Raw genomic sequence first — 24,858 nt, 5'->3', positions numbered from 1 at the left:
CACAGCCCTTCTCTGGACACGCTCCAGAACTTCAGTGTCTTCTTTCAAGCAAGGGCCCCAAAACTAAATGCAATATTTGAGGTGTGGCCTCACCAGTGCCGAATACAGGGCGACAATCACTGCCCTGGCCCTGCTGGCCACACTGTTTCTGATACAAGCCAGGATGCTGCTGGCCTTCTTGGCCACCTGGGCATACTGCTGGCTCATGTTCAGCCAGCTATGGACCAGTCTTGGCTCATAAACCTCCACACCGCATTGATATTGCCTAAGGGCATGTCCTTGTTGCACTAAATCTCTGAAGATGTTATGGTACAAGAAAAATGTTCAAAACTTACAAAAGTTGAGTCTCTAGCAGAACTTTCATTTCCAACACCTCCTCTGAATAGTGTTTTGTGTTTTCACTCTATAGCTATAGTTTAAAAAATGGCTTACAGAACATTTTAACTCATAGAGAAAAAACTTTCTTACAAATAAATAATTGATGGTTAAAAAGCAGATGATGGATCTCAATCCATTTTCATATATATACCCTTGTCAGTGCTTTGTATATATGTTGTGCCTGTACCAATCCTTAGGTGGCAAACAAACCCTGGCAGCCAGTTCACTCACTAGAGTGTGAAAGAATTTACCAAGTCAGCTGTAGAAGTGAATTTTGTTCATGTTCTTTTTCATGTATGTACTCTCTTCTGCTTTTCTATTTGTAATTAACTGCCACAGGGCACAGGAATTGCCCTTAGGGACTGCAAATACTGTGCTCCCCAGTTTGGAACAGATCTCTGGTCACAGGTGATGCTATACACTTCAGGAACCTATTAAACTTGTACCGTGTGTTTAAACTAAATCACATGGATGAAATTTCACTGATGATGATTTTATGTGAATTTAACTACATGTACTGATAGTCTATAAACATTTTACCTAAGTTAACTCGTAGTGCTGTTCTTAGGCCTTTAAATGGCCATTTCTTGACTGAAAATCTGTTATTCCACCCAAATTTCCTCAGCCATGTTTCCAGAAGTAAATTCTTCAGCTTCTCCGTAAAGGCCTTTGCCTTAACAAACTTTGTTTTCTACCTGATTTTATACAGATCTGTACAATCAGACCCTAATCAAGTTCAGATTGAAGCCAATGGCTAAGGTACTTTTTACTGATTCAGGAGGGAAAGTGGGAGGAGGGAGAGGGAGGCACAGCCTGAATCTTAAATAGAGAATCGACCTTTACATATAAAAATATGCACTGTACTGATATATTTACATTCACAGTGCTTCAGTACTAGGCTAAGTCTGGAAGACATTTCTCTCAGAAGCTGAATCAGACTGAAAATCAGATATGGCCATAGGATGCTTTCTTTGGAGTCAGTGTAAAAATAAGACAGCCAAGTCATTTCAGGTTTAACATTTACCTCAACTGCTACCCACTCCCCCCCTCCACTTCCCCACCCCCCCACCCCCCCCCCCCCGCCCCCCGCTTCATTTCAGGTTTAACATTTACCTCTACTGCTACCCACACCCCCCCCCCCACTCCCCTTTATTTCGGGTTTAACATTTACCTCTAATGCTACCTCCCCCCCTCCTTTTTTTTTTTCACATTCTTGACAGGTTTTATTTTATATTCCTGTAACTATATATACGTAAGACTGTAAAATAAAATGAAAAAAAAAAATATGTATAGTAGTAGAGACTGGCATCCAGCTTCCTGCGTTAGCTTTGAAAACTTCAGAGCATAAATTTATCTGCAAACATTCTTCACCCAGAATTTTAACTATGGTTTAAGTGGAAACCTCAATTGCATTCATTTCCAGTTGGTACATTCTGTCTTACTTTTAAATGTTGAGTGCTATATGCAATGAATTATGTAATGACTAAAAAGCTGTATTGCATTAAGAGATTTCTTTAACCTCATACTTATGGCCAGGAAACATCCTGAGGGCTCCCAGACGAACTTCAGTTTTGAGGATCAGTATGGAAGTTTCTGACAGCAGTTTGTCTTGTGGTTTGGTTTCTATGTGTTTTTCTTGAAAAGCAGATGTGCACTGTTCTTTACAAACAGATGTGTGATGATGAAAGATACACAGGTGCTTATCTGTCCTACAAAATTACATCTAGACAGGTTGCCAGGAGCTTTCTGGGCATCCTTCAGTTCTGTCTTCCTATAGTCTATGTCAGGGGTCCTCAAACTTTTTAACCAGGGGGCTGGCACGTGGATGAAGTGGCAGGCAGTCATCTGCAGCTGCTTGATTTCTCCCCCCAGCCCCCGGTGGGAGGGGGGCGGGGGGTTCTGTAAATACCAGGGGCCGGATTGAGGACCCTGGGGGCCCGTATCCGCCCTGTGGGCCATAGTTTGAGGACCCCTGGTCTATGTGGTAGCAGGTTACTCCCTTGAAGTTTACCTTAAGATCTCCAGGACTAAAGGCCACAGTGTGCCTTGAGCTGTCTCTGTGCTGGATTTCAAACTGTTAAAATTGTCAAGCCTTATCCAAAGCAAATCTCAGTGTAAATTAAAAAATAACGCTTAGATTGCAAGAAAACTGATTTTTTTTTTTTTTTCATTCAGGCTATCCTTTGCACAGTAGTATACAAAATTAAATTGTTGTTTCAAATAAACAATGAATTGACTGACATTCTAACAGTATAATCAGGTAAAGCCAACAACAACAAAATAAGAGATATATCCTGAAGAAATGAGATGTATAAATGCCTCTAACAATTCCTTCTTCCACTGGGAAATAGGATAGGCAGGTATGAAAGGCGTTGTGGTCAGAACCAAAAAGAACACAGCAGTCTGATAGGGAAAATTACAAACATGACAAGAGGCTACCAGTTTTGGGTGTGGAATTCACAAGGAGGAGTTTGTCATCCAACCAACAGGTTTGGTTCCCACTGTAGTGGAAGGGGAGAGTTAGGCATTAATGGCCACATCTATATGGGTGACAATTAAGTCAGACTTGCTCCAGCCTAATTCCCTGTTCTGTCAACACTGAAGACCATAGAGCTCAAAGAAGATGGTGCTTGAGCTGAGAAGATTTTCTTTATATGTTTCCATGTCTCTGAGTTCAGCCAGCTTAGATGCCACAGACCAAGTGGGTCAATTACTGCATTCCCCAGACAGAGAAGACCAAGTGCTTAGATCCATATGCATTCACTCTTTTGGGTCATGTCTGAAAAACAGGGTTCGTAACAGTTGCCACAGTGTGCCGTAACATCACAGTGAGTGGTGGCACTGTTAAGCCAGCAAACTGCTGAGGAGAAGAATGCAGTTTATAATCACTTTCTTGTACTTAAACACTGAAGGCCACTTTTGTGAAATTCAGATCCATACCTTTAGCAGCTCAGGCTTCCCTCTAACAACTGGATGCATAAAACCTCCATGTGAAATAGAACAATTAGATCAGTGTCTTCTGTTGGGGACAGCACGACTGATGCTTCCGCATAACAACTCAGCATGTAGAGCACTTACTCAGGAAACACGAATTAAGTATACTAGTTTTGTTAGCTTGCCAGATATTGCCTTATACACACTTGCTTTTGGATCCACAGATAATACCAATGTATGGGCGTGAATGAAAGAACCATGGGATGAGAAGTACAAAGGACCACTGTAGATGCAATTCTGTTGCTTGGTGATACTGAAATCACATAAGCAGGGTGAAGTGGGGAGTCCGTAAATGCTTCCTGAATAAATCCAGTAATTTCTCCAGTGGTGCTTTCATGCAAAATTGATAAACCTTCTGAAATCAAAGACTGAAAGCCAGACTTGCACAGTAACAGGACTGAACATCAAAATATCTCCAGAAGTTTTAAAAGCAAAATCATTTTCAGGAACGGAAAAGTTGTTCACAGACTAAAACTGTGCTGAGGTGTTGGGGAAAGGCAAAAACTTGTATGCCAGTTGCCAAAGGATGGCAAACTGTTGTAAGAGACAAGCAGACATCTCTTGTACTAAAATTGTCTCTCTCTACACTTAGTTTCTGCTCTTGACAATGTAATGGTGACAGATGTGTACAGCTAAGGTCAACTAAATCCTCCTGATCTTATACAAAGCTCTACTTTTCCACCTTTTTGTCTGGTACATTTAGTTTTTACTCAAGAAATGAATTCTTCCTAAGGGCTTAAAAAAATTAAATTAAATAAATAAAGGAGAAGGAGGAAAGGAGAAGAGCACGCAAAGATAAGCTTAGAGATGTGGACTGAACAAAAGTGACATTTTTTCTTCTAAAAAGATTATGGAAAAAACTTGGCAAGCTTGTGGCATAAAAAATTCCTATAAGAAGCAGACACTGGAGGGTGAGGATAAATTTAAAGTTTTACAAATGACTAGAACTGTTATTTTCCTGACAATTAAATGCTTTATTTTGGATTCCTATGTTCAAATCATCTTTCTTTTCTTTGAGATATATTTTGAGATGCAAGACTTAAGCAGACTATGAAGCCAACTGTTATTGACCTCTGAATAACTGAGAATTGAACTTAGATCCGCATTGCTGTTTTCAGACTTCATTATTTTAAAGTCTCAAAGGAATTTGACTTTTTTTGAATGTGTTGCTGATGACTCTGTTGACTATAACACTTAAGCAGATATGCATTTAAATTCCAGTTAGTATTCCTGACAAGTTTTAGGTAAATCAGATATTTTCTTGACTAATATTTTCTGTAGAAACCTGAAGGCAGAAGAGAACCTATTAGTTTTTGTGCTGCCGGTTCACATGAGAAATAAAATGAATTGCTTTTATCAAATCATGATTGGAAAACAGTACTTCCATAGGCTGCCTTCGAAAGGATGAAGACAATCTGTAAAAAGAGTCATTCTAAAAAGTCAGCGTATTGCAAGGTGATATAGATCTCCTTGCATTGCTTAACCTTCAGACTTTTTAATCTTCCTATTTCCATTTGATTCCTCTGAATTTTCTTTTACTCTCCTGTGCTAAAACAGCAAAAATGTAAAACCTGCTGTAAGATTAATTACAAAGAAGGTCTAAATCTAGCAGGGTCAGCAAGCTCCTAGGTGAGCTTTGCTTCACCATTATTTTTATCATGACTTCGCTGTGTATCATGACATGCATTAGGATGCATCCTTTGCTCTAGGAACTCCTCTGGAAAAGTTTCACATTTTGTCTTTACATAGCTTCTGCAAGTGCTGTATCAACATCTTTTATAGGTGGGAAATAAAAAAGTTATGAAAACTTTGAAGGATTGTGTGTAAAATGAGCTTTTCAGTAATCCTAAAGAAAATCTTGATCTGAATAATATTTTTTTTGATGTGTCATGACAGTGTCTAACGACATTGTTAAACTAAAATACTTTCATTTTGGTTCTTAATATATAGGTAGAAGTTTCATGTAAAGCTGAACTAAAGGGTATTTTATGTGCCATAGGCATTTAAAAGAAAGCACAAAGTGAGCAAAAGTACTGTAATCAGAAGATCTTTGCTTACAAATGATAAAAATAATTCAGGAAGAAAGGAGTACTGCAGATTTTGAGATGTGAAGTGGTACACAGTCAGAATAAATCAGGATGGTAGACCTACTTAAGGGATACTGAGCAAGACAATGTCTTGAAGTACAACTCAATTAAACTTGGGTTATTAAGGTCAATATAGAGCTAGCTAAATGAAATTTAAGGACCTAAGAAATGGATAGACCAGACTGGATAACATCTGACAGTGCTAATAGATAGGACACGGACCACAGCTTTTGCAGACCTCCTACCTCTGGTCTCCTTTTGTTGGAGACACTGTTTCAGTTTAGGCCTTTTCTCTTGAGCTGCTCTTCTGGGACATCTGATGTTCCAGTGCACACAAAGTGGAAAACAGATGAGTGCACCTGCAGTAAGTCTGTGATATCTGGAAGGCATCTGGTTTATTTTCCCATGAAATGTGTGCAAATTAATTAGATTGGTTTATGTCCCTTTTTTTTTATGAAAAAGGAGGAAAGTTTTCCTGCATAGCTGGAGAACCTCAATTCAAAGGATACCTCACACAAAGCACTCCAGCGTAGATACCATTCCCTCTTGCTTCTATGCCACAGACATCTCTGAGCCCAGAAACTCCCCTGGCTGGTTAATCTCTGGACTCCCTGCCTGAGGCACACCAAGTGAAAGGAAGTGGAAAAAAGAATGAGGCCCATTCATGGCCTGGTATGATCTAGTTCTTCAAAAGATGTATAAATCCAATTAAAAATCAAAGAATGAATGACTGAAAAAAACCCTTAAAACAATAGACATGGAAGCAATCATAAAAGCTATGCTTGCTCAGCTGGGTTGTTCCTAAACTAAGAATTTGAACTAAGGATTAAAGTTTAGTGAAAACCACAGTCCTTTTTAGATCACTTTTCCCTCTGTGACTTTAACAAGCAAAATGTCTTCAGCCAATGAAGTTAAAATATACAGTACACGTAGCTCTTTATCTGTCACACACTGCAAATCAAATTTTCCAGCATTAAAGTACTATTCGTTTTGGCTTTTAATTACCTGACTTATCAGCATGTCATATTTCTCCCACCCTCCCTTCAATAATTACATTCTGAATCAGTGTGACATTCAATATTGACCTTTATTTATGTCTCTCACAAACTGTTGAATGTTTATTTATAAACCATGAAAAGCAGAGTTTGCAAGAATATTGATTCAGCGTATCAGGAAAGCAGTGGCCTGGCATTCTGTGAGTGGAAGTAATCACAGGCAATTACTATAGACTGCTTTTCACTACTAATCTTGGGTTTAACCTTATAATTGTATTACCGAATTTGTTTCACTTTGCCAATATATCACCGGGTTCCTAATAAGAAGCCTGATATTAACATAATTTAATAATATTCAGGGGAAGAATGATTTTAATTGGTTTAAAAAGAGGGAGACATATAGCCTATGCCACACAATGAGAACAGTATTGTAACAGCCTATTTTATTTTGCAATAAATGATAATTAATATTTAAATGCATTAATGAAATAAGTTCTTAGTGGCTGGATCACAAATCTCTGATGTCTATGCCACTAACAAAATCACTAACTGCTCCTAATGATGCCTCTGGGCCAAGCTTCACTTTACTCCTGGTATAAAAACTACTTTTGTTGCCTGTAGCATGAATTTGCAAGTGACAAAAAGCAAAGGAATTATTCTTGTTATTATCCCAGTACATAACGGAAGGAAAGTGGTCAAATTCAGGAAAAAAACAAACAACAAAAACCCAAACCACAAAACGTTTGCTGTTTTTAGCTAGCTAACTAGTTAACTAGTGAAGAATAACTAAACTCCCAGATCTATGTAGATAAAAGCACTCTGCTGTCATTGTCACTTGCTGTCCCTACTGAGCCAGATTCAGTGCAAGAGCCAATGAAGATGTAACTGTCTGCCTGGGATTAAATTAGAGCTCTGAACAGTGGTGGGGTACTGACAGCTGGCTAACGACTGTGCTTTTGGACAGGCCTGACCAGTCATACTTCATTAGTTGTTTTTTTCTACTAACTCACATGTTCTCAGTGAGAATTTACCCAGGTTAAAACAGAAAATCAGCACAAGTCAGGCTCAAGAAGTTACGCTCATGAAACATAAAAAAAAAGTGCCTTTTTTTTTTTTTTTTCCCCTCCTGTTTTCTGTAACTTTCAATGAATAGTATATGAAGATAAAACGTTTCCAGGAAAAATTCTCTTTGAGTGGAATTCTATCCTGATGGAATAACACACTGTTAGGGAAACAATACTGCCTGTACCAACCAGTACAGTATTTCTGGCAAATTTGCATCCAGTTAGTGACTTAGACTATCTTTTGAAATACCCTTAGCTTCAGTCTTTTATCTTGGGTACTAGTTCTATTTGCTACATCCTGTATTTGGTCCAAAACGCTTGCTTATTTAATGACAAAAATTCTTCAGTACAACAAGCTTTATAATTTTAATTCAGTATTTCAGAAATCGTAAGCTCCTGGAAAGTCATGAAGGCCCTCCCTTTTTTAAATTTTAATTGCTTTATCCTCCCCATTTGTTTTTCTGCTTACATTTTCCAGCACTTAGTGACAGTTCAAAGAATACTGTTATCACTGAGAATGTTTTGTTTGGAGTCAGAGAGAATAACTTACCATTACTTTCTTGTAAAGTATCCAGAGCTCTGACATAGTAAAAGATGAACATGAAAAATATGCATACGTCTTTTCTATGACATTATTGGAAATCACAGCTGGCAGCAACTTCAGAAATATTTTCAGTAGTTTCTTCAGTTTAACATTAAACACTAAATCAGAGCTGGTCAGGAAGGTTTGGGGAATTTTTGTCATTTTTCTCCAGGAAAAAGTCGAGAAAAACAGAATACATTTGCGAACATTGACATCTGAATATGCTGCATTTTTATGTGGGAAAAGAAAAGGATAGCACATTTTTTCCCCCACCAAATGGTACCAAAGCCTATTGTACAGGTTATTAGGATCTGACAAATTAGTAGAAAAAACAGGAGGTAGAAAACTTTACCAATTATTTCTGAGCCTGTAGCTCAGAAATCCCATAATCTTCTACTAGCTATACTTTAAGAAAGTATACTAGGTGAGCAGCTCTGCTTCTGTACTGACCTTTAAATGACTGAGCACTGAGGTAAAAATCAACTAAACTGACCTTTGGTGTGCCCAAATTGACAGTTCTTCTGTTGTATATTGAATATTACATATTGAAGCTGCATCAGAAGTTCAGATTGGTTGTTAGGAAAAGGTTCTGCACTGAGACGGTGGTCAGTCCCTGTAACAGGCTCCCCAGGGAAGTGATCATGGCACCGAGCCTGTCAGAGTTCCAGGAGCAATTGGAAGATACTTTTAGTCATACGGTTTAGTTTTAGGTAGACCTGTGATGGGCAGGGAGTTGGACTCAGTGATCCTTATGGGTCCCTTCCAACTTGAGATATTCTATGATTCTTCCATATTAATGAATAAATAGGCTTCATTTTTCTGACTTTAAGTAATACTGTAATTACTTTTTGCTCAGATGCATATGCAGCATATATAGAATTTGGTGACCTGAAGTCTACTCAAGCCAGTGGAAATATACTGCAATGAGTGGAGATTTAACAGGCCCTTAGCAACACAGACTGAGAAATTTTTAATGCATCAGCATGAGGGAAAAAAAAAGAATTTATTATCTCTTAAAATTAAAAAGTGCAATTGGACTTTGAGATCATGAAAATACTGTTCAACTATAATCGCACAACTTCAGATAGATTGAACACAATCATGTTTACTTAACAATTGAAATGTTAGAAAAAAATTACACAAAAAAGACATCCTAACCAGCCTCTCTCCTCATGTATCTAAATGTGATTTATCTAAATTATAATCTCATTGATATAAGAAAATTGCAAAATACTATTGTAAAAGGAAAATGTTTGCAATATATGTTGCCTATTTTGAGTGTGTTTGGGTGCACACTTCATTGGAAAAAGAGGAGAGTACAGCTCTGTTGCACGGAATATACTGACTGCATCATTTTCAGTGTAGTACCAACATTACATCCTCTCAGAAGAGAAATCTTCAGAAAGGATGTGTTCCTGACATTAGATTGGGAACTAATCCTTCTGAGTGTGTGACCCACCAACTCATTTACAGAAATGGACCAGAAGAAGCTGAGAAAGTAAAGTAAGGGCCCAAAGCAGATGTTGTTGCCAACTTTCTCTGTCTCACAGTGTTTAAGGTGTAGGCTCAGTGTTTTTCTGTGTGAGTGGCCTTTGACAGTGGCCATTCAGTGAGATAATAGCTCCACAAATAGAAAGCAAAAAATCTCTTTAGCTTGTGATGTTGCAGCTAGGAGATCCCCCCCTGCTCCCAGTCAGTGCAGACAATGAACAAAGGTTTCTGTAGAAGAACTGCAACAGTTTTTCTTTCAGTTTTCTCTTTTTCCCACTTTTCCTGACTTACTTAGTTGTGACATTCTTATCACAGAATCACTCAATATTAGAATACAAAGAAAATGAAATCCATTCAGAACCTGGTTGACTTCCAAAACAGTGACCAAAAAGTATTTACCTGCCTCTTTTTTGGTTGCAAAGTTATGTGCTTACTATAAGGACAGTTCCAGTCTATTAAAACAATGTTTAAACAAAAGGATTTGTCATTTCCTACAGTACATGGACTAAAGTAAATATCCACAGTTATGACATGATCACAAAAGCTTGGATCTCAGAGTTATCACAACCTTTCCACAAGATATTTATTAATTTTGGCTTTTGATGCCACTTGGAGCTCTGCAACTGCTTCACCAGGCCACACATGAAACAAATTCCCTAAAACCAGCAATTGTTTACCACTAGCTGTGGGTACGAATATAGCCACTCAGGTTTTAATAGTAGGGTCAGTCTTGCTATCAAAGCATAGTACTACATTTTACTACATTTAAGTAAAAATGTGTATTTAATTAATCTTTTAATAGGATCACAGGATAATGATCCTAAATAAGTGTGGCCAGCAGGTTGAGGAAGGTCATTCTCCCCCTCTACTCTGCTCTGGTGAGACCCCACCTGGAGTACTGTGCCCACCTCTGGAGTCAGAACAGGAAAGGCACGGATCTGTTGGATCAGGTCCACAGGAGGGTCACAAAAATGATCAGGGGGATGGAACACCTCTCCTATGAGGAAAGGCTGACAGAGTTGAGGTTATTCAGCATGGAGAAGACAAGGTTCCAGGGAGACCTTATTAAAGCCTTTCAGTACTTACAGAGAGCTTATAAGAAAGATGGGGACAAACTTTTTAGCAGGGCCTGCAGCAATAAGACAAGGGGTGATGGTTTTAAATAAAAGAGGTAAGATTTAGACTAGATATAAGGAAAAAATGTTTTACAAGAGGGTGGTAGAATATTGGAACAGGTGGCCCAGAGAGGTGGCAAATGCCCCATCCCTGGAAACATTCAAAGACAGGTTGGACAAGGCTCTGAGCAACCTAATCTAGTTGAAGATCTCCCTGACCATTGCAGTAGGGGGTTGGGTCTAGATAACTTTAAAGGTCCCTTCCAATCCAAATTGGATTCTATGATAATTCGAGTTGGAAGGGCACTCAGGAGATCTTCAGCCCAAGCTGCTTCTTAAAGTAAGGTCAGCTGTGTACCCAGACCAGCATGACTTGGTCAACTCCAAAGGGCTTTGTACAATCAGGACCTCCATGGATGGAACCTGCACAGGCTCTCTGGGCAACTAATCCACTGCTTGATCATCCTCATGTTGAAGCTTCTCCTTATATCCAGTCTGAACTAGGCCTTGTTTCAACTCATGCCTATCATATCTCACTGTGAAGAGTTTTGCTGCATCTCCTTGATGACCCCCCTGCAGGCACCAGGAGCTGCTGCTAGGTGCCCTTGAAGTCACCTCTTCTCCAGGCTGAACAAAGCCCAGTCCCAGAGATTTTCCTCACAGGGCAAGTAATCCAGCCCTGATTATGCTTGGTGGCCTCCACTGAACTTGCTTCAGTTCATCAATATATTTCTTGTATGGGAAGGGCCCCAAACTGAACACGGTGTTCTAGATGCTGTCTAACAGAGTATCACTATTTATGTATATATAAAGCAAAGAATCTGTACTGTATCTTGCACTAACCACCAAGAACTTTTAAGGATTTTGAAGTGTTGCTTTCATGTTAAAAGAAAAAAAACCCAGAAGCATTACTGAGTAATTGTTATCATCCTCAAGTAACACTACAAAAAGGCTCACTTTCTGATTACAGAGCTAACAGTTCTCATTATAGGATCATGGGATCATTTAGCGAACTTGTGATAAACCCTGTTCTTGAAAGAGCTTATGTGCGCAAAATTGAGCAGGGAAGATGGAAATGTTTCCTGGTATGTGAAAAAGGAGACATCTGTACATTCTGTACAGCCAGGTACACACACAGGGAAAGCGACATCTCAGGAGACAACTCGTACCTTTATCTGTTTGGGAGCCACAAATTGCACTTCTATTACAGGAATTATTTAGCTTACTCCCTACAGCAAGGGAGCAGAAGACCTAATGCCTACTGACAACAGTGACATGACAGCTCAGCACTTTGACTTAAAACCTGACTCATAGGGACATCACTGCTCTTCAGAGGAAATCTGGGGCTGCAGATGTATGTGTTCTGCATACTTGGAGGCTCAACAGCTGTGCCTGCCCCCAGCAAGACCAGGCAGGCCGGGATTTCACGTTGATGCCCTGTCACTGTTCAGAAAGGACTGCAAGAACTGGCAGTAGCAGAAAAAAAGGGAAGGTAACCATATAGCCCTTGAAGGCACTTGGGAGGAAGAGACCTTGGTTCTAGCTGAGCAACCAGGATCATGTGTTTAATTCACTGACTTTTAAATGCAAAATTACCCTTTCCTCCCATGCAATTTCCTAGGCATAAAATCAGGCTCTCAGCTGATGACTGCCTTTCTGGCTTCATTGTTTCTGAGTTTGTAATTGCAAAATATCATATCATACAGGATAAGAAAGGTTCAGAAGCCTTATCTTGTTGAGTACTTGAAATACAGTCTACTGTACAATATATTGGCTCCACCTCTACCTCACCTTCTGGCTGTGATTTAAATGAAGCAAGTAAGCCAGTCCTCTTGAAGATGAGGAATGGCTTAGATGGCTTAGGCTTGTAAATGCAGGAAAGTATTGCATGAAGCAAGCATCAAAATCATTCATGCAGTTATTGTTCAGAAGTGATATCTGCGCATTTCATAGTGGATCTCACTAGAGCATTTCAGAATTCAGAATATAGTTAAGGTCCAAATACACTATGAGGACTATGAAACAGCCAGATCACAGAACAAGTATCTAGTTGGAACAGCAATTCAGAAAAATATACCTGAGTTTGAATAAGAGTTTGTATAAGAGAAAGTCATTCAGGCACATTTCTGGTACCCAGATGGCTTATTTTTGTGCATGTTTTTTTCCATAGCTTTAATTATGAGAAGCTCTCAAGGATTATAATCGTCATAAATATTTGCATAGATAAATAATTAAAACTAAAATAAATGTGAGTCAAACTGTCCTTTGGGAAAGCTCAGGCTCCAGAGGTGTCACTATTTGTCTATTTTCTCATCAAAAACATGACTAGACATTTCTAACAAAATTCATCACTCAGTTGTGTGATGAATGAATGCTGTGAGGGCTGCACTGCCCTAATGAACAACAGCATAAATTTGCTTAAAACATTTAAATTCCAAACATTATCATCATCTTTTATAGAAGTAGCTGGTTTTGAATTACTAATGACAATCACTACCATCCTATAACATTGATGTATATTGGTATTTCATTGTGTCCTAAGCACAGAGAAATGCTTTCCAGTCAGTGTTGCCTTAATAACTCCAGAAGGAATTAAAAACAACTGTTGCCCCTATTTATAAACTTAGGATGGGTATATCAGCAGACCTATAAAACAGCTAAGCAAACAACCTCTCCCTCAGTATTAAAAAAAAAGAAAAAAGTGCACAATCAGATTTCAGTTGCCTGGGAAGTTTGAAACAGATTCAAGCTTAACCTCCCCCCTGAGTTTAGATTACCTTGGATACTCTGTTTGCAACCTCTCTGCCTACTGTCAGCCCCTGAACAAAGGTCCGTGCAGCAATGAACGCTCTAGTCACTTGAACCTTCAGCTTCCTGGGTACATCTCCAAACGGCTTCAGCTGGTCTGTGTACTTGCTTACACACTCCAAGTAGTCCTCAGTGAAATGGTACTGGGGGTTTATGAGCTGGAACATCCGCTCCAGCAGCCGAGCCCAGAAATCATTCAGCATTTCCTCCAAGTTCACGTTGCCTCCTGTGTAATAACGCTTCAGCTCTGTGAAGAGGTCCTGGAACACCTCCGAGTTCTGCATGTACAGCATGCCATATGTCCGGACAAACATATCATTTAAGGATCTTTCCGTGTTCTCCAGAAGTTCTCGGAAAAATTCTGCAGGGAGAACAAGCAGGTGTTAATGGATATACTAGTAAGGTACAAAAGGTTTTCTGATTGCATTCCTATGTTACCATTATTAAAGTTTGTTTTAATATGTTGTTACTACAGTGCTTTACTAGTGAGATACATCTATTTGGATAGGAAATAGCTTTATTTAGAGATAAGGAAAAATAGAGTATAACATGAATTCCCCAAGAAGGTAGAAAGATGTAGAACCTACAACACTGAACATGAAAAACCCATTTAAAAGCATTTCAGTGAGGGTAATTCCACTTCTTCATGTACTATTTGAACATAGCAATCCCTGTCCCTTGCAATACCCTCCACAGCCAGTATACTAAATCTTTTAAACTAAAAGTCAAGTCATTCATACGATGATTTAAATGAAAACGTAATGATTTTAGAATAGCTAGATAATGATCAATTCAATTTTTCTGTTTTTTTACAATGCAGAATACCACCATGGAAATAAATCTGAAAACTTATCTGCAAATACTCTTGAAGAGAATGTGAAAGACACCTGATTGGAAATGAGCAGAATCCCTCTTAAAAGTATTATATGTCCTGGTAATACTAAGAAAATATTAGTATTTTCAATCATTGCCTACTCTACTGAAGTACTAGAATCCTCCACCAGACATGTCACAGCCATCCTACTAATTCCAGTTTGTGCTAGCTTTTGGCTTTAGAACAGAAGACCTTGTGGTTTTTTAAAAGGATTGCAGACTTTACTGCTTCTGTGCCTTTTAACTACTTAGGCCCAAACCATACCCTATTTCTAAATCTGGGCTTATGGAATTTATTCTTACTGGAAGCTAAGCCCATGGCATACAGTGGAAATATGCAGTCATCTGTTCTGTTAAGATCCTTTAACTGCCATATGGCAGTTAGGTTTTCCCAAGAAATTCACTGAGCATGTACAGTAGTTCTTTAAACACATCTGAAAAGAGCAGGCTGGTTTTCAGAAGGTTTGGTTTTTAGAGGACCCCATCTTCCTACAGGGGTCACTTGTCAACTTTCTTAAACTTCCTATGGAAAAGAGTTCACTGACAGCTGTGGCCTGTAAGTGGGGCATTGCAGGCAGCAAGGCAGAGATGGCCATACCTTCACCAAAACACATGTATTTGCTGTGATTAAGTGATTTGCACTGATGCAGGAGTCATCATGCAGCCAACCATGGGATACCAGATTCTAATTTTGTGGTCATTGTCCATAGACACATCTACGTGTGCTAACCGCAGGGATGTGCTGATTTCTTACAGTCTTGGCTAAGCTGTAATGTGAATACTCTTTTTAACAAAGGTTTCTGCTGTGGCTACAGTGACTGATAAAAATGAAGAACCACTGCAATGCTAAAGACAGGATGGCAATTAAGACTATGTAAAAAAAAAAATCTACACTTAATTTCCAGACTTGCAACTGTGATCAGCTGAAGGCAGAATCCACCGAACACCGTGGACCAGTCTACAATGACTCAGTAAGAAAAGAGTCTCTTCTTTTTGGCAGAAATTGTGCAGAGCTGCTGTCTTTGATCTCCCAGGTAACTGCAAAGGGGTTACCATGAGAATGTGTACACAGAACATTGATAACATACTGCATCAAAGAATTTATTAAACGGAAAATATATTCTAATAAATATACCAATGTCTAAACTGTCATTAAAACTGCAACTCTTCATATGGAAAAAAATGCAACTAGAAAAGAGTATGCTTTTGTCAAATACTTTATGTAGGGAAAAGCAAAAAAACACCCCAAACCAACAAAATCACAAAATCCAGAAAAAGAAATTCTTGTGATTCTTTGTTGCCAGAATAACCTGAGGTCCACAACATACAGTCTTTGTTGTTTTTCCAAATTATCCACTAATTCTGACAAAGCTGTTTGAGACAAAAGCAAAACGAAGCTGTTTTTCACTGCTAGCCCTGACCTGGTGGTATCCTTGATGTCTGAATCATCCTAATTGCTATTTTATACACTCAGCATTTCTTCTAAGAAATAATGCACACTAGCTGGGCTGCTGAATACATCTGGCTCTCTAGTCACAGACTCTGGAAGGCTAAAAGATGGCAGAGAACTTGGGGCTGAAATTAAAATATGTTTTAAGGTTGAAGCCAGGCTTTCAGACTAGTGCAACTGAACAACTGGGAAAGACAATCAAGAAAGCAATGTATCCAGGCCCCTTGCCTCCTCCTCCATAAGGCTCTGTATGCTGGGGGGACTGCTGTAAGCAATTCACATGCTGGCTCCTCCCAGTCTGTAGCTACACTGGAAATGACACTATTTATCTTAAAAAGATCAGACCATTGCATAAGTCAGTCACAGCAAAGCATAACCAAGTTTCGTGACAGCTCCTCTTCTCTGAGGTTGTTAGCCTACTAATTTTTTTTTTTTTTTTTTTTTTTTGGAGGGGAGTATTATTTAACAATCTCACAGTCAGTTTGCTGGAAGCCAACCAAACTTTTCAGGCAGGGCTGGACTTTTATTCTGTGCTTGTACAGCATTGGCACAATGTGGTCCATGCTGGTCACAATCTTTATTTATACAGTGGTACAAACAACAGTAACACCACAAGCTTAAATTTCACGCTAGTCCAGACATGACACCATACACACACATTCTGTAGGAAAGCTAAAGTCCTCTAAATAGCAGATTTGTTTAATTTTTAGTCTTTTCATAGGTCTCCAGTCTTTGAGAGCTATTGCCTAGAGTAAGTTGTTATGTCATTAAAAAGTTAGACCGTTAGTCTTCTGTATGCTTTGATACAAAAGACAATTAGTTAAAGAGAGTTATTTGCATCAGTAAGCCTATGCAGGACCAGGATAATAAAGCAGCACCAACTACAAAATTGGATACCTTTTTAGTTCCAGAGAGAAAGAGATCTCCTTTGTTGTACTAATTAGAAAAATTCTCAGTGAACTGCTGTCCAGCAAAATGAATGCTTCTGTGAAGGATTACTTGCTTTTTTAGTCCACAAATCTTCCATACATCAAGAAAGTAGTCTGCTTTGTGATACATATGTACAGAAACTGTTCTGGCGTAACTGGGTACTTGCCCACTTACGTCAGGAGAAACTGTGCTTGCTTCTGCAAAGGTTGGATATTTCCATGGTCTTCACAGTAATTTAAAGATTTTATGTTCATTGCAAAGATGACTTTTCATCAAGTTGCAGGTAGCTTTTGAAAAATAACGTAATATTTCAGCTCAAAGAAAAAGAATGAAGATGAGACAGACATTAGTCATGTTGCTTAATGTGCTTCTGGAAGGCACTCAAGTACTAGGGTGGGAGAGGAGAATATATATAAGACAGAGCTGCACAGTGTTTTAAAATATATATCTTGTGAATTTTTTTGCTGCCAAAATAGGCTGTCATGAGCAGTGTTAATACTGGAAATATTTTTTCTTAATTTTAAGTGGTGATTCATTGATATGACAGAATATGTCCTGGGTATGTCTTATGTTGCAAACATGGCTTTATACAGCTTTCATTTATTAGCTGGAGGATCTCAGGAAGGTTCTGGTTATGAGGCAGTTGGAAAGGACGAGGTCTAAGGCACACTGAGCTACTGAAAAGAGGGAGAAAAGATTGCTATTTCAAACCATTACATACCCTATACAGGCTTAAATGGTGAGTTTGCAGTCAATGGATAACACTTAAGCTAGTTTTCATTTTTAAACATAATTTGTAAGTTCAGGATGCTTGATATATAATAATTGTCTCTAGTGAAAGGACAAAATGCATTACTACTCTCTTATTGAATGGTAGGTACTGCTCTCAGACTAAAAACTGGGTCTTGTTAACTCTCACACTACCTTGTCAACTGAGAGCTGCCTTTCTCACTCTAACATAGGCAATCTAGTGTCATACTGCAATTCAACCTGGGACCTAGCTTAATTCCAAAGTGATGACTAGTTGTCATCATAAGTCAGTGCATCAGGATTGGGGATAATACTGCAGCATGACGTGATGTAATAATTGCCTTCAACAAAATATAATCCCAGCCATCTAGAGGCAATTATTAGATAAACAAAAGTTTATTATGTTGGAGCTGATGTTCTATAATCATTCCCAGCCTGATAAATTCCCATATATTTTGTTTTCCATCTGTAACGTAAGCAAAACTAATATTTAACTATAGCACAAGATACAAAGCTAAAAGCATTGTCCAGTTCCCAAAACCCAAAAGATATGTATGAGCTTTAAGACCAAAAAGACCAAAAGGAAATTTCATTTAATTACCATATATTCTGCTCACCTTTCCTTTTTAGCAGAACTTAAGATCTGAATGCTATACCATGGTGCATCTGATACCCGAGAAAAAAACAACTCAGCTGCACAGAGCTCTTAAGAGATTCTGGACAGGGATATAAGTCTGATTTTGTATCAGCCTTTATGGACAGCATTGCTCAGGGTGGCATACTGATTTCATCCATCATTGACTAACACCACCCAAAACATACAGGCAGTTCCCCATTATAGCCTTGTTCTCCTGCTTGTGGGCATTGATTTTCAAAGAGCTCTGAGGACTGAGACATAGAAATTCTAGTGATCTACCATTTACTGTGAAGATGTGTGTGCATCTACACCCTATGTGGACTTTAATTATCTAACTTCATCCCACATCTTTGAACTTCTCAGTCCTGGTAAAGCTCATGGAAATAAGGATATTAGAATTCATGTAAGCTGACTACCTTTTTGGACAGAAAGGTTCTTTGGTGGTTCTTTAAGTACAGATACTTACATTCATGACATACATCAATGGCAGCCTTTTCTTTTTCTACCCTCCCCCGCTCTCTCCCCACCCTATTTCTGTCTCTCGTTGTTCACGAAATCATTCTGGAAAAAAAAAAAAAATTGGTGAACTCTTCATCTTTTTGTAGGATTCTTGCAAAGGGTTTTTTTTTGTGGTTTTTTTTTTTGTTTGTTTTTTTTAAAAATATTTTTAAAAATACTTCACTATGGTATCAATTAGTGAAAGTTGTGAGTTGTGATTTCTCTCAAGGAAATTCAAGTGACATTAACCTTTGTGGTTTCTATGCTTTTTAATTTTCCAACTTTTTTTTTTTTCAGGTTTCCAGAGACTTTCTTCTAATAATAACTAACCTTACAGAACAAAAAATAACTCAATCTACCTTCCTGATTGAGCAGAAATTGCTGTAAGGAGAATACTTAGAGCAGATTTCCACACACCCCCCCACCCCCCCACCCCCGTTTTTGACATTACATTTGTATTTATATTCAAGAGTGAACAAATCATATGCATCAGGCTACCAGTGCATAGGTATTACTTTTTAGTGAGCCTAAATAACTAATTTAAAAATTCTGTTATAGCTTTGACTTTTCAACTGGGAAACAAATTTCATATCCCATTAGGAACAACAAAAGCTGCAGTGTGATGAGGTCTGTTGAAAATTGCTCTCCTTTTATAACTAATTTTGAATATATATACATTGCATTTAAAGCTAAGAAATACAAGTCAATAATTAAATGTGTGCTATAATTACACATTTTTAGAATAGATGATTTACATCCTCTACTTAGGTCTTGGGTAATATAACTTATGGGTGAAGTGATTTAGCTGTTAATGGATATCGATACCTTTCTAGAATGTCCTATATCTGTAAATATCATGACATTATGAAATCTTTTTGATGCTACTAAATTTTTTAGAAGCCAGTGCAGCCTCAAAGGTTGTGAGTAAAGATGTGGGTCTCTCTCCCCTCTTTAATCCCTCTATTTCTCAGACTACTGCAGGACTTGATAACAGAATATAATTCACTGTGATCTTCTTCTCTGCCTCCTGTCCAGAGTCTATGACTTATTCTCCCTTATGGGTCAGGCTGTTGCAAGGAAAGAAGGAAAGCCAGGGGAAGCAGACCATTGAGGCTCCATCCTTAGCTGCTCCTCACTGTGAAGCACAGAGATAATGCAGACAGCACTGTCCTGTGCTAAATAAGGGACAGGAAGATGGGGAAGAAACACAAACACATCTATCATGGGCTCAGCTGGACAGGTTAGATCAGGTGCAGGCAAATGGAAAAAAAGCTAGGCTGATATGTAAACATCAAATGCCATTATCACAATAGAAACCTAACCTGGCAAAGAACTTAGGGCATTATTTAATGCCAATTTACAAAAAATTTATTGTACAAATGAACATCAATATAGAGTTAAAGGATCTGTCATCTACTCAAAGCTGATTACATGCAGTGATAAAGGTCTATAAGACTTTATTCTGCAATACTGAAATCAATAAAAACATCATCAACAACTTCAGGGGATGCAGGTGCAACCTTTAAATGCTGAACTTACTTCTTCACTGCAAAAGGTCATTTACTAACACTTGAGTATCTCTAAAAGGGAGACTTGATCCTGCCACTGATGCTATATAGACTATCCTGTAACTAGGTGAAACACATCACTTTCACATGAGAACTATTAAATTAGATATTAACACATACTCTTTGAAATCTTTATTGCTCTCTAGAATGTCAGTTCATATTCTGTTGCATCTGGTACTTTATACTGATGAGGTATCCTTGATTATAAATACAAAACCTGAAATTCCCAAGATCCCCTCAAAGAATTCATTGAACTTATGGCAATAACCAAGAAAGAAAATGCTAGGAATAAAAACAAAGCAATGAGATAACTTTACCCATAATTTATATATACAGCAATAATTGTCCCTGAAGGTTCTACTTTCATTATCAAGTGGAAAATGCCCAAATGAAGTACCCATAAAACGTAAGCAAAATGTTACATGGCATCAGAAGGCAACATTCTAGAATATTTATGAATGGGCATTTAAATGCTTACAGCAGTAGTACTGTCATGAATATCCATGACCAAAGAGAGGCATGTAGCATTTTGTGGGTATCTGTGAATTTTAGAATGATGAATTTTACATCATATGTTCATAAAAATGCATAACACCTCCTGAAACATTCATGAGTCACCACAGTTTATTCTGAAAAACATTTAAAGCTTTCATGAAAATGATATTAACAATATATAAACTAAGGGGCTCAGTGCAACAATAGTTTTAAAATATAGAGATTGTTCTGTTCTTCCCAACGTACCACTAGAGGTTATTAAACATCCAGTTCAATAGTTAAGGAGATTTACCATTTTACATTTTGTATGAAAATTCTTTGTCACGCCTATAATCTACAACAATCTCTTAAACACATTAAAAGTTTGTTGACTTTTAATACAGGGAAGTGTAAGGTGGACCAGAGGACACAGGGGGAAATTAACAACAAATTGCCTTGCTACAAACCAGATAAAACCAATTTAAGCCAGAATAATTCACACATTCTGTCCAAAGAAGAAGAAGAAAAAAAAAGCAGGCAATTTTTTGGCAAGCAGCTCCCAAAACAGAGGCAGCATTTGCTATCTCTATACTCAGTCCTGCGGTCTTCAGAGGTCAGGTGTTGTGCTGGGGAGGAATGTGGCACTGAAGTCACTACATGCCTTCATGCCTGTTCTCAGGGCAGACAGCTTGAACTGACAAAGGGCAGGAGTCATTTGTCTGGAAGGAGGCTCTGGCTGGCCAGAGGAAAAAAATCTTCACTGACTTTTATTTACAATGTGGCAATTAAGCACAACCTGACAGAAGCAACACTTTGGAACTGGCCTTTGGAGGCAGAAATCTCAACCTGGACTTAGGCATGTATAGTACTGAGGAGGCCTGCTTTGCCTCTTTTAGAATAGTGTCTTTTTTTGTTTCTTCCTCCCATTTTAAACAAAATAAGACTACTGTGAAGAGCTGTCATTGAGAAGTTTGAAAGCCAGTCCTTGGGCATTATTCAGCTTCAAGAAGAGAGGTGTTTTTTTTTTTAAGTATCTACTGGATGGCATCCATTTGGCGAAGTATCCAGTAGGAAGTGCAGCTCCTGAATCCCAGTGTGGAAAGACAGGTATCAAACAGATCAGGCTGGGTGCATCATGATATGTTTCAAATTAGAACTGTAGCTACTTGCATGTCACACTTGCAACTGCAGAGAGCTAAGGCGTATTTACACAATCGTACTTATTTAATGTAACTGCTGTAAACCCATTACTGTTTTCCTTTCCATCTCATCTCACCTTTCTCCCTCTTTGAAACAAGCTCATTTTAGTTTTTCTAAAGAAAACAGTACATGACATCAAAAAAACCCTCTAAGATGTGAGACGTGAGACAGACACTAGTGCAATAACTGCAAAGATTTCTATGTGAGCTAACTGGCAGAAGCCTGCTGTAAGAACAGTTTGAAGTTTGACTTCCTATTGAAATGATTATATATATAAAATCAACTTTGTATATAAGTCTGCAATTTAAGAGGTAATGAAGTCATGTTGATGGTTTTTGCGGACACCCCTGAATGCAGCTAATAACTTCTGTTATGGTTTAACACCACTAACAAAAAAGATAAAAATACCTCCAAGATAACTAACTTACTTTCAAGCTTATCCAGTTTCCCTACATCCACACTCAAAGGAACTCCATGCACCATTGAGGCCAAGCAGTACGAAATCCAGGCTGTTATCCCAGCTGTTTTTTTGACTATTTGGACACTCCGCACAGTACTATTTTTTTACTGTAATAATACAGAGGTATGTCTGAATTGCTTGCTTGTAAGTTGAGCTACATGGTCAAACTTCACTGAAGGAACGACCTTTATTTTTCCTTTGTGACATCAAACTAAGCCCATTTACATGTCAGGAAGTCAACTTACATGTCCTCAGTTTGTTAGAGGGATAAATTATTTTCCCCTAAGTTAATAGTAGGAGAGTTAAGGAGCAGCAACGGTCCTAGAGATCAGATTTGGGCAATCAGTGACTTAAGGGAATGCATAAAATCATAGATTAAGGATAAAGTTAAGGATTAAGGTTAAGGATAAAAGCGTTGGTGTCTGAGAAGCTACACATGAAAGAAAAGATCTGTTACTTTTGAAGAAAACAGTCTTTCTGTTTCTGGATCTGTGTTCATGAGCTGGTAGAAAGACCTTGGGTCCCCTACAGGGATTTGTGAAGTCAATAAACTTTCCGACCTGGATGTTTCAAAGATCAGGATTAAAAAAACAAAGTTTGTATTTGAATAGCTTTAAAGTCAACACAAATCTTCATCTGCAGACATTAGTTCACTGGATTAGGATGCTGCATGATTGATTTTTGTCTGACCTACCTTCTCAACAGAAACCTTTTTCCCTCCTAAGAGTGAGTCTACTTGGAAAGGTTTCTAGTCAGAAGGAAACTTAGATGTAAGATATGGTACAATGAACTGAAAAACTATCTTTGCAAGACTGATATATATTTAGGGTTACATTAGATTTCAAACAGTAAAGTCTACTTTTTCTTTGATTGAACTACACAGGAGTAGCCTTAAAACTTCTAGGACAAGTTTATTTGGGGAATTGGTCCCATTTATTAGCTGCTGTATTGCATATGGTGTTTCCATCTAAATGGATTTGGCAGGTAGTGGTACCAAAGTTTTGTGCTTCTATGCTGATGTACTGATGAGTTGCTGAATCTATCGAACAAATTGATAAGAATATTTCAATGGACCCACAAGTTGTTGACTTTTTAAGCAAACAATAGCTTTGATTCCTTCCTATGCTCCCGCGATGAAACAATGTGGCTCAGTAGGAGCCAGGAGCTCTGCAATCTATTTCCGGATTTCCAGGCCTTCTGCCATTTAATGCTTCTTCCATCTTCTCTGCAGCCTTCAGACCCAGGTGTCTGTCATCCCTACTATACAAATTTTATCCCTCTCTCTCAGACAGATGTAATTCCTCATGATTTTTACATGGTTTTTATCTGACAGTTTGACTGGGGAGTGCAGGCACAGACCATATTTTCCTCATTGGTGTCCAATGCTTCCTCCTGAGCCGAATGGAGGGAAGATTCTGGGTCATTTTTGGTAGCACAGTCTTCCCACTTGATGCCTAGAATTAGTGCTAGACACTATTTCCTTGTGTAATATTCTGGTATTTCTCCAGCTTTTTTGGCCATAACATTAATGCTGTGCCATGTTTGAGCTGAAACTCCCACTAACTGTTTTGTCATGGTTTAACCCCAGCCAGAAACTAAGCACCACGCAGCTGCTTGCTCACTCCTCCATCCAAATGGGGAGAAACATTCAGACATATGACGTGGTAAGGGGCAGATAAATCAGTAGAGCTAGAAAAATAGGGATTTCTTTGAAAAGGAGGCAAAAGAGAACACATCTTCTGTCTTTTGAGACAACATACTTCCTTGAATGAAGACCTAAATAATTGTGAGAAGACATTCAAACTCATTCTAAAACAGTGATAACTTCTGAAAAATGGAAACATTAGGTATGCTATATATGAGGTGACGCTAATTACACTGCTCCTTTTCCATAATAAGAAACTTCATAAGTACATTATAATTTTATGTAGCCTAGATGGCCTTATACTTTAAGTGCTTCCACATTTACAAACCATATAATTAGAAATGTCTTTCCAATAGGTGACTTTTATATTAGGGTTCAGCATTAAATTATATTGCTTTTTCAACCCATTATCTAGAAAATATTCTCCACTTTCACTGAAGAAGCATTATTTTATTAGTCGCATATTCCTCTCTTGTAAAGACCACATGTTCACTCAGACTTGCTGATAAAATGTGCATGTATAATACATTTCAACTGATTTTTTTATGTTTAATCTCACAACAATTGCAGTAGGTGCCATACAGCCTACCTAATATGTATTTAGTCATTAAGCACTTTAATTAGTGTTACACACCCATGTATAGTTTATAGGGTTAGTCCCTTAATACAGTAAAAGTTAGTTAATGTGGCTGGAAATGTAACCGTAGTGGGTACTGAAAAATCATTTTTTCTTGATTGCACAGAAACAGCAGCTTTTGTCTCTGGAAACCAGAGCTATACAGAAATATTTCAGGACACCATAAATACCCTGGACTTTGTTGTTGTTATTACATGTTTTTCGTTTAAAATTAGCCTCTT

At 38.2% G+C, this 24,858-nt stretch overlaps 1 protein-coding gene across 1 annotated transcript in view; it reads right to left on the bottom strand.

Moving 5' to 3' along the window:
- GPC6 (glypican 6) overlaps window positions 1-24,858 on the bottom strand; it is a 773,218-nt gene that overhangs the window by 341,130 nt on the left and 407,230 nt on the right. The window contains exon 3 of the mRNA XM_055702939.1: window positions 13,485-13,876. Within this exon, the coding sequence (XP_055558914.1) occupies window positions 13,485-13,876 (392 nt within the window). The remainder of the gene's footprint in view (window positions 1-13,484; window positions 13,877-24,858) is intronic.

The sequence above is a fragment of the Falco cherrug genome, chromosome 2, assembly GCF_023634085.1.
Source record: "Falco cherrug isolate bFalChe1 chromosome 2, bFalChe1.pri, whole genome shotgun sequence".
Taxonomy (NCBI): domain Eukaryota; kingdom Metazoa; phylum Chordata; class Aves; order Falconiformes; family Falconidae; genus Falco; species Falco cherrug.
The sequence above is the reverse complement of the archived record's forward strand: the minus strand, read 5'-3'. Positions and strand labels throughout refer to the sequence as shown.